The sequence below is a fragment of the Myotis myotis genome, unplaced genomic scaffold, assembly GCF_014108235.1.
Source record: "Myotis myotis isolate mMyoMyo1 unplaced genomic scaffold, mMyoMyo1.p scaffold_m19_p_3, whole genome shotgun sequence".
In the NCBI taxonomy this organism is placed as follows: Eukaryota; Metazoa; Chordata; class Mammalia; order Chiroptera; family Vespertilionidae; genus Myotis; species Myotis myotis.
In genome coordinates, this window is record NW_023416335.1 from 84,394,847 (window position 1) to 84,405,522 (window position 10,676).

Genomic DNA, 10,676 nt, shown 5'->3' on the forward strand with positions numbered 1-10,676 from the left:
CAGGAGATCACCATTCAATTCCTGGTCAGGGCACATGCCCAGGTTGTGGGCTCTATCTCTGGTGTGGGGTGTGCAGGAGGAAGCTGATCAATGATTCTCTCATCACTGATGTTTCTCCCTCTCCCTCTGAAATCAAATATATTAAAAATAAATTGTTTATAAAAATATATACACATATTTAATTTTAAAAAATATTGATATGCCCTTGTTCTCTGCCTTTACCTACTACCCAGCAGCCATAACATGATCTTTCAGGTCAGATCATGTCACCCTTTTGCTCAAAGCCACCCTGTCTATGGCTTTCCTGCACATCTGGTCTCTTTCCCTGTATATTCACTTCTCCATAACTCTTCTTTTGCCACCTTATCCCCAGACCATATCAAACACACTCCACTTTAGACTGCATTTGCTATTTGCCTGGAATGCTTGCTCTCAAGTATATTACAAAGGCTTTCCTAGACAACACTGTAAAAACCAGTCTTCTCCATTGAATAGTTCTCCATAATTTAACAGCCTACCCCCCAAGAGGCCACTAGCAGCATGTCTGTACTACGTATCCATGACAAAATATACACCTTCTAATGTATACAAAGTGCACACCACTGAGAGTAACTAGAAGATATAAAATTAGCCTTCTGCCCTAACCGGTTTGGCTCGGCCGATAGAGCATTGGCCTGTGGACTCAAGGGTCCCAGGTTCAATTCTGGTCAAGGGCATGTACCTTGGTTGCGGGCACATCCCCAGTAGGGGGCGTCCAAGAGGCAAATGATCGATGTTTCTCTCTCACTGACGTTTCTAACTATCCCTCTCCCCTCCTCTCTGTAAAAAAATCAATAAATTTAAAAATAAATAAAATTAGCCTTCTTAGCCAACTATCTGAACTCTTCCCTTCCTACCCAATCTTTGCATTGCTATTCTTGTCCTTCCACCTTTTCCATGGCTAGCTCACTAACTCACTTCAGGTGTTACCACAAGACCTCTACCACTACTCGAGTTGTCCTCATCTCTGACCACTAGGGGGTAGATTGTCTGGCACTTGCTGTTTTAATGTCAGAAATCAGAATGCTTAAATTCTATGTCACCAAGTTGCCAGTATTTGGTTTGCTTCACCAGTGGGCCTTGTCAATCCAATAACACATCTCAAATTGTGATCCACACATCTTTGAAGTCACTAGGGCAAATTCCAGATTGCCAAATCACTGGGTTTATCCTAGGCTCATGTCATAGGGCCAGGTTTAAAAAAAAAAAAAAAAATCACTGGTTCAGCTTTAGTTTTAACCTAAGGCAAAGGTGAAGGGGAGTAATTTCCCAGCTTCTCTTGAACTTGCATCTTACATTTTTCTTTGGAGTAAAACAGGCTTTCCAGTTGTTGACAAGGTAACTTCTGAACTGTAAAAATTGCATGCTTTTTCACTGGATTACCCCATTCAATCATGGGGGCCATAATCAGAAAGGGTAAGGACCTTTCTTCTTGCATCTGCACTGCAACCATAAGACAGTAAATGTTCCAGATCAGATGCATTTTTATCCCAAACCCACAGCCTTATTCAGATACAATGATGCAAGTTCCTTTTTCCTCTGCTCATCAGCTAAACCACATTCCATCTAAACCCTCACCTTTAAAAGTAGGGGCCAGCAAACCTTTCCTGCAGATGTCCACACACTTTTTAGGCCACATAGGTCTGTCACTCATCTTTGCTCTTGCAGTGCCCAGAGCCATCTATAAACAAGCGATCATGGCAATGTCCTGATAAAGCCGAACACCAAATTCAACTTCATATCCTACAAGCTACTGACTTTCCCCATTAAAAACAGCCACCCGTAAAGTCACACAAAATTTGCCAACCCCATTTCATGAAATCTGACAAAAGCTTGCAACAGTTCCAGGAGACCTAGATTTCTATAGACCTTGGTTCTAACTTGACATGACAAATAAGCTCAGACAATCCTTTGCTTCCAGCTGTATTAGTCTCTTTATTCTTTTGGTAATCTCTTCCAGTTAACTACTTGTTTGTAGGTGATGAAATGTCTAAGGAATCCACTTCAAATGTTGATTCTGATGTGAGCATGGTCTTTCCCTTTACTTCAACTCAGAATTAAGACTTTTGATTCTTGTTTTTTTTCCTTCAGTCTCAGTAGTAGTTTCCACTGTAGAAGTTATCTGAAGACAGTCTATATGCCTTATAGTAGTGGTCTACAACCAGGCTCTAGCTTCTCCAGGAACACTATACAGGATAGATTTTAAAATGTATTAAACTAAGAAGCATTCTCTCAAATGAATTTAAATGCATTTTATTTTTAGACAACCTACATGACATCTTTTTTTCTTAAAAACAATGCCTCCGCTCCAAATGAATCAAGGTCAAAATAAATGAAGAGCTCAAGATAACATCAGTCCCATTTGTCCTAGTCTTGGTGTGTGGATGAAAAGCAGCAGCCAGTTACGATGACAGGTGATGGAGCCAAACTGCCCAATTTGTTACTGTAAAAACAAGGAAAATTACATTAGCACCTTTTTCCAATATGAAAGCACTTAACATATCTAGCCTGCAGATGTAGTCCCTTATTCAATCTGGGCCGCCACAAAGACAGACAGAAAGCGCAGGGATATTTTTCTTTCGCATCCCAGTGCAAACCAAAAGAACAACAGGTTGTTCAAGGTCTATCAGTGGATGCAGAACCATCCTTACCAAATCAGAAGTAGCATATTTTTCGGAAAAGACACATTTTTAATAAAGTCCCACTCACACACAGTTTTACCTACAAAAACCCCAGATATTCTGAATAATTCCTGTGGCCAGTCTGCTCTAAGATGCTGTATTGTTGCCTCTAAACTTGTTTAGTGTAGCTTTAACTTTACCTTGTTCCTAATTTATCTCAATGTGAAGATAATCATAATAAATGCCTTCACTTCTGCATTGTTTCCAGAAGCTCCTTGAATAGCATTCATTTAATTAATTTTACTAAATCAATTTGCATATCAGAATTTACTGAAAGCTAATTACATCAATACTTTCAAAGATTAACTATCAATTATCAGCAAACTCAAATTAAAAGAATTTTGATATGTAAGTTTTCTGTAGATGATAAAGATTCTACAACATGAAATTCTTTTATATGAAGTCCTCTTTAGATTCCTGAAGAGAAACAAGACATGTTCCCATATTTTAAAAGGACTGTTACAGCCCTAGTCAATTTGGCTCAGTGGATAGAGCATCGGCCCCTGGAAGGATCCTGGGTTCGATTCTGGTGCATCTGCAGGAAGCAACCAATTGATGTGTCCATTTCTCTCAGATGTTTCTCTCTGTCTCTCCCACTCCCTTCCACTCTAAAAATCAATGGAAAAACATCCTTCGGTGAGGACCAAACAAAATAAATAAACTTAGTGTTAAAAAAATAAAATAAAAGCTACAGAATCCACTTTAACTCTGTGGCATGAAATAAGAATCACACAGAAAATGTCTCCATTTTACATGATTTTGATCCACTTCTGTATACTTACACATTTTTCCATTTCTAAACCATCCTTAAAGAAAATCATATATGGGGTCACACCATCCTCACGGTAGTCCAGCAGAGCAACCATGCCATCTGGATTCATGTTTTCACCAATAAAGAACTTAGGAAGCAAAAAACAAACATCTAGAATTAGACCATTATATATGGATGTGCCTTATCAAAACAAACTGAAATGACCCACAACACCATGAGAAGTTCAGCAACCAAGGCTCAGAAACCTATGAAGAAAATGCTCACTAATCAAACATCTGGTCACCTGACCAAAGCACTAATACAGAGAAATACAAGAATACTTTAGGTTTTCTGGTAACTTACTCTCTCACATTACTTTGTATGTACGAACATACAAATTTCAAACCCTACAAGCCCATTTACAAAGTCAAGCACAGAACCATAATGCTGCCAATGAGAGAGCACATCATATGGGGAAATAATCTTAAGGTCAGTGTGTGTATGTGTCAAAGCCAGGAAAATCAAACAACCAGATTCCTAAGTCTTAGAAGGGAAGTCACCGAAGTCCCCCAATACAGACAAAGCTCCAGCTGCAATGAAACCCACTGAATTTTAAAGAGAAAACTGGAAGATCATCTAGGACAGTGGTTCTCAACCTGTGGGTCGAGACCCCTTTGGGGGTCAAACGGCCCTTTCACAGGGGTCGCCTAAGACCACTGGAACCACTTATCTAGGAGGTTAACAAGCAATTTATGAAAGAAGAAATAAATGTCATCTGGGTAGGAATGAGATTCTGAAATCAGAAGACCTGGGAACATACTTGGGGAATAGGGAAAGCTTTTTTCCTACATCCTATACTACTGGAATTGAATCTATGAAGTATTCAAACTGCTCAAAAGCCCACAATTTAACTACAAAGACCTGCATCAAATAACTAGTTTTATGCCCTTACAGTTAAAACTGTATAATCCTTTGACCCAAATATTTAAGGCATCTTATTTACCTGGTAGTTTTTGAAATTGGCAAGGATGTGCTTGATTTGTTCTGCAGCCCCTGTCATGAAAGGCTTTACTCTTTCTGGTCTCTGTTCTTCAAGCTTCCCTTTGATTCTAAAACAATATTTCATTAATAGGTTAAATTACTGACTTCTGAGCAAAATAACTTTATTAAGTAAATCCAAAAAAAAAAGACCACCAAGAACAACAGCAAAGTAACTAGTTCACCAGACATGTCAAAACAGTACTGTTCTACAAAGCTAAAATCATACCACTTGCTTCAGAATGCTCAGTTAGTTTACTTGTAGGGGTGAATTTGGGAGCCACCAATAATGTCTCTCTCCAACCATTTACATTTCCTTCTTCCTTCCTCCCATAACACCTCCCCAAACCTACAAGTATGCTTGCTGCTGAAGAATCTCAAAGTTAGCCAATCCATGCCCTGCCGGTGTGGGTCAGCAGCTGAGCATCAACCTAAGGATCTGTGGTTTAATGCCCAGGTTGCCTGCTCCATCCCCAGTAGAGGCTGTGGAGACAGCCAATCAATGATTCTCTCTTATCATTAATGTTTCCCTTTCTCCCTTCCTCTCTGAAATCAGTAAAAATATGTTTACAGAAACGTTTCCCAACCCCTAAATCCTGTAAGATTCCAGACATTCGCTGGGTGTGCCAATACCACTTACGATTTCATGTAATCTTTGATGTACTTCTTATAGGCTTCTTTTGTGAAGCTGGTTTCCTGCAAGTGATGGTTCATGACAATGTCAACACCAGTGACTACTGTGCTTTCGGTACCTTCGCCCTCAGGGCCTTCAGCGGAGGCATTTCCACCAATAAGCGAGTCATCAATGTTACCCTCTGTCCTACTGACCATCTGCACAAGAAATAATAGTTTAGTTGCAAAAGACATTCTTGATCGTGAACACATCCAAAAAGTTTTATATACCAGCAGTTCATGTATCCATCACCCTCCCACCAGATGTTCTTGGTTCTTGCTGAAAACAACGAAAACATTTTTTGGGGGAAATTATGACCCCTCCGTTCCTGAAACACCTTAACTCTAAAACTTTGTTGGCTGGAATGAAAATGGGATTATTACAACCAAGTGGAAGTTTTCTGTGGGTTCCCAAGGTGATGATCTAGTAAAGGGCAAGCACCAAAGGGCTTGGTGATCCCAAACCGCAGACCGCCTGCCCCGGGCAGGCCGTGGGGCGCATGGGCGCCCAGGCGGCGTACCTATTTATTTCCAGGCTCAGCTCCGCCTCCACTTTTCTAGAAAAACCCGAGCCCGGAAAGAGTCTCCTCCGCCAGGAGGCAGAGCAGAGAATTGCACAATCTCGGGCGGGGGAGCGGCGGAAACCCGAGCCTGCCCAGCCTCGCCTCCCTGCTGCCGCGGCCCGACGACTCACCTTCCCCTCTACCTCCAGGCACAGCCCGTCCGCGATCTCCCGGATCTTGTAGATATCGGAGAACATCTCATCATCTGCTCGGACACACAAACCCGCCGTCACGATGCGCCCGGAGGCCCGGCGCCATTTCCCGCGCTGGCGGTCCGCACGCGGTCCGCACGCTCCCCGGGCGCTCCAGACCCGGCGCGCGCCCCAGGCGCCGACCCTCCCCGCCTCCAGGGAGGCCGCCGGCAGCCGCTAGGCCCGAGACAGCAGCGGCGCCCGCCTCCCCCGCCCCCACCCGCGCCCCCACCCCCTGCGCGGCAGTAGGGGGAAGCAGGCACGACTCACGGCTGATGAGGTCCCGGTAGATGATCATGATGGCGGCTGGAAGGAGACGGAGGCGCTGCCTGAGCAGGAGCACGGAGCTCGGCGCGAGGGTGGTGCAGCCGGAGCGGCGCTCGGGGGGAGGGGGGAGCGGGCGGAAAAGGGCGACTCAGCCGCTCCCCAACCTCATATAGAGGGCAAGTCCCCCTACGTCATCGCCCGCTGCGTCCCCGGAAGCACCGGAAGCGGTGACGTGGCACGCAGAGCCGCGTGGGGCGGGGCCACGGCGGGGCCGAGGGAGGGAGGCGGGAGGCGAGCATCCGGGGACTTGGCCTGCGGACGCAGTGCGGCGCGTCCAGGGGCTCGGGGGAGGAAGTGGTGAAGGGCGGGGTGGGAAACGCCGCGGGAGGCGGGAGTGCGGGGGGGGGGCTGGGGACGCCCCTGGGTGGGGCTCAGATGACGTCTCTCCAGCCCCGCCCCGCCTCCCACCCCTTTTGTCGGGTTTCCGGGTACTTGCTTGTCAGGCTCTGTGGCGGGGCTGCGGGGGGGGTGGGGGGGGGCGGGGGGACTTGGCGGGGTCGGAGGGTCGGGCCCTTGAGGCCTGGGGAGACCGCGAGGCCGAGGGCGGGCAGGGCGGGCCTTTGGACAGCAGCTCGGACTGCCGCGGCCTCAGGGAGCTTCCGAGCGTTCGCCCCAGGCCGCCGCCGCCGCCGCCGGAGTGGTCGGCCCCTGTGGGCCTGCTGAGTCCAGGTAGCGCGAGCCCCGGGGAACACCCCGGGGGAGGCGGTGGGGGTCACGGTCCTCGGGGACGAGGAAGGAGGCGTCCCGGGAGTTGGCACAGCTCTCCCGCCTCCGCCTGGTCTCGTATTTGGAACCCGGCGGTTCCTGAGGCCGGCAGCTGCAGAGCCCGTTCTGTTTGGAATTGGGCTTGCGTTATGTCCTTTATCCGAGAAAAGAGAACGTCGTCACTTGAAGATGAGGTTGAAATTCTATCCCAGGTCTAGAGGGTTAAACACAAAAATCAGGGCGCTTCCTACCTGCCCAAGTGCTACTTGGACTTTAGACCCAATTCAGGCTGCTAAACTACCAGCCCGAACCCCCTGCTCGGGCCTGAGCCGGTACCAAACCCGAGAGCTGTCCCACTCCAGGTGCTTCGTGCTCTTCTCGCCGGTGTCCTCTGCAATTAGAAATACTGGTCCGTGTTTTACAAAAGCAGCCGCGTGGAAAAGTACTGAAGGGCGTCAAAGCACAGAGGTCCCGACTGCGAACGAGTTAAAGCTAGTCTCCCTCTCAGAAAACGTCATTCTGGTGAATCAAAGAAGCAGGCCACTGTAACTAAGAACCTTTCCTAAACCCAGTCAATAAAGCATTTTACCGAGAGGGCGCCTCTGGAAGAGCGGGCGCAGGACAGCGCGACTGCTGCCGGAAGGCCTGGCCCTGAGCCCCCGGAGTGTGTGGGTTCTCGGCGTTCCCAGTAGGGGTCCGGGTGGACCTCAGGGGACAGTGAGCCGAGAGCGGGCTGGGGAGTGGCCTTGGCTGGGCTGCTTTGCTCAGTAAGAAGCCAGAGAAAAGGCCCCTGGGGGTCGGGCGGGGGGGGGGGGGTCCCCGGGATGGACCAGCATTGCCCATTGCTGCCCTGGTTGTAAGGAAGCCCGGTGGGGGCCCTTGGAGTTTGGGAGGTGCACGCCTGTGGCGGAGGGTGCAGGTGTGTTCCTGGGAGCGAGAGCGCCCTGGACCTTCGTTCTGAGGAGTTTTAAAGCCTGGGTGTTTAGGGGAAGATCTCAATAGAGTCTTCAGGTTTTATGCTGGTGCACCAAAATGAGGTTTATTCTCTTAAAGTCATCTGTCCTTGGGGGTGGTCAGCAGATGGCACCCATGGATTTCTGGTTAGTGGGGCGATTTAAGCTATTTATCCTCTGGTTGGGGAGGAGTGCTCCTGGGTTAGGGAAGATAGGATTTACTAGATGACTCCAAACTGCTGTTTAATGGTCTCAGGTTCCCTGTTCTGCTTGTCCTGGCTTACTAGCCTGTCTCACAATGAGATGATGGAGGAGTCAAAATGGAAAAGAGCCAGGAAATGGGAACACCCTCCCCACCCCAAGATGGGGCTCTGGGCTGCACTGGGTATAGCCCAGGGTACACTGGGCAGCTGGGAGGAAGCAAAAATGGGCTGAAGAGGTTCTGAACAGTGGACATCTTCTGACAGATGGTCCATGGAGGATCTCTCAAAGCTCTTGATTTTTTTTTTTTTTTTTTTTTTTTGTGGGATGTGTAAGTGGAACAGATTATTATCCCAGGCAGAGCACAATTTATTTTCCTCAGCTTTAACATTTTCATATTCTTTAGAAATGTTCCCCATGAGTACACTCAAATAGTCCCTTTACTCCTCTCCAGTTTTATGTTCAATTAAAAATGTTTTTTCAAGTTTTTATAAACATAGCCACAGTGAAAAAGAGTACTGAAGTTAGAGTCAATACACCCTAGGTTGAAATAATGACTTTATCTACTAGTCCTGTGACCTTAACAAAGTCAGCCTAAGTATAAAATGTAATGTTTGTGAGTTAGAAGAGTTTGGGAAGTTAAGATGATGAAAAAATGCCTAGCATCCTCAATGGAGGGGAAGGGAAGGAAAGGGAAAGGAGGGAAGGGAAGGGGAGGGGAAGGGAAGGGGAGGGGAGGCAGGGGAGGGGATGGGAAGGAAGGGAGGGGAGGAGAAGGGAAGGGATGGGATGGGAGGGGAGGGGAAGGGAAGGGAAGGTTATCAATAAATATTGGATCAGTTTGGATGCATACTTCTTCCCAATTTTTATTATTTTTCAAAGTATTCCTGAGCCAGGTATCTCAGCTGGTTAGAACATTGTTCCAATACGCCAACGTTGCAGATTTCATCCCCGGTCAGGGCACTTATAAGAATCAACCAATGAATGTATCACCAAGTGGAACCATAAATCGCTGTTTTTCTCCCTTCCTCTCTCTCTAAAATCAAATAGGTAAAAAATAAAGTATTCCTGAAACTATTCCATTAATCTTCTATGTTATTTGTTAGTATTGTGGGGATTTAGTTGATGTATGTTGTACTATTTAATCACAACACTAATAGTGGATCACTGAAAGAATTCAGCTTGGTCCCTATGATATTTTTTTTCCCCCTATGATATTTCTAACCTCAGATTCATATTTGATAGCTCCTGACAATTCAGTGACTACACATCCTGAAACCTAAAACCTTGGGCATATATGATTTGAATACCAGGATATTTTGTAAGCTCCATCCTGTGGTCTAGAAAATCTGTGCTGTGCCTTGAAAATGCCTTCTTAGAACACCAGTTATACAGCTAGGGGGAAATTAGTCACTAATTGCAAGCCACTGACAAAATTGCAAGGATTTGGCTTTATCTAAGCTGATTAGTTTTACTTACAAATTTTTATAACATTTTATTCCTTACAAAGCAATGATTTCTAGCAAATTCTGAGATTGCCCTAAATTTTGCAGCTGTATATAACTTGGTATTTCTTGCAATTAAAGAAATTTCAAAGACAGTGTCTTCTGGCCTCTTCCACACAAATCCTTACATGAGAAAAGAATTTTAGTAGGAGATGCCGTTTTGTCAGGGATTGACTACAATGGCTTAACCACATTCGGGTTTATTTTCCCTAAGTAAAGAAATTCAAGGGTATGTAGTCCAGACCAAAGCTATGAAGCCATGGTGGCTTCATGGGATAGAAATCAGGGCTCTTCCTTTCTTGTCTAGCATCCATATGGTCTACCACAAATGCTGGAATTCCAGCCATCACATCTACCTTGCAGGCAGCAGGCAGCGACAACAGGGAAAAGACCAAAGGGTGCATTCTAGGTGTGTGTTTTCCTTCTGTGGAGCTATTCTAGAACCCTCACTGAACAATTACAAAAGGATGCATCTTGCCCGGCCTGTGTGGATCAGTGGTTGAGCTTCTGACCATGAACCAGGAGGTCATGGTTCCATTCCTGGGGCCTGACTCAGTTGTTGAACGAATCAATGAAATTGTTAGGACAAAGGTCTTAAATGCTATTCCTGCTAAATGTTAAAATGTAGCACAGTATTTTGCAGAAGCAGCTGCAAACAGGAGGAGCTTGAGAAGAACCCAACCAGATAAGTGTAGCCAACTTCAAAGAAGAAATCAATGTGTAATTAATCAAATAGTATATATAAGAAAGGGCTAAGCCTGCTTTCCTGGAAACAGCGCTTCGGATGTGAATCCCAGCCTCCTTTACTTGCTGCAAGTAAATAAAACCTCCTAACTGTCATGTCTGGTTCTTGACTAGAACACCCCAAGCAGAACACCCCTTGTGTTCTGTAATCGATGTGTAAATACTTTTTAATTCATCATATAGATGGATGAATGAATATTAGAATAATTTTCATATATTTTTAAATCTTTCAGGTTATTAACTTGTTGGGGGGCTTTTTCCATGACCTCTGCTTTCCTGATACATCCTGTCTGTCTACCCACCACT

At 45.9% G+C, this 10,676-nt stretch overlaps 1 protein-coding gene and 1 non-coding gene across 2 annotated transcripts; both read right to left on the reverse strand.

Annotated features, from left to right (window-relative positions):
- Positions 1-2,115: 2,115 nt before the first annotated feature.
- TPT1 (tumor protein, translationally-controlled 1) lies at positions 2,116-6,369 on the reverse strand. Its single transcript, XM_036297919.1, has 6 exons — positions 6,206-6,369; positions 5,876-5,949; positions 5,150-5,340; positions 4,475-4,580; positions 3,503-3,619; positions 2,116-2,482 (listed from the first exon to the last, which is right to left on the reverse strand). The coding sequence occupies exons 1-6, from the start codon at positions 6,231-6,233 to the stop codon at positions 2,480-2,482; spliced, it is 519 nt and encodes a 172-aa protein (XP_036153812.1). The 5' UTR covers positions 6,234-6,369; the 3' UTR covers positions 2,116-2,479.
- On the reverse strand, positions 2,552-2,678 carry LOC118652317. The gene has a single exon (XR_004966568.1). It is a non-coding gene; the product is annotated as a small nucleolar RNA SNORA31 (small nucleolar RNA).
- Positions 6,370-10,676: the final 4,307 nt, after the last annotated feature.

What these genes read in the sequence shown, in the direction of transcription:
- TPT1 (XM_036297919.1), bottom strand. Translation starts at nt 6,233, where the DNA reads ATGATCATCTACCGGGACCTCATCAGCC. An exon ending in GCCTGGAGGTAGAGGGGAAG is followed by an intron (nt 5,341 to 5,875) that starts GTGAGTCGTCGG and finishes TTTCTTGTGCAG; the next exon opens with ATGGTCAGTAGGACAGAGGG. An exon ending in CCAATTTCAAAAACTACCAG is followed by an intron (nt 3,620 to 4,474) that starts GTAAATAAGATG and finishes TTGCTTCCTAAG; the next exon opens with TTCTTTATTGGTGAAAACAT.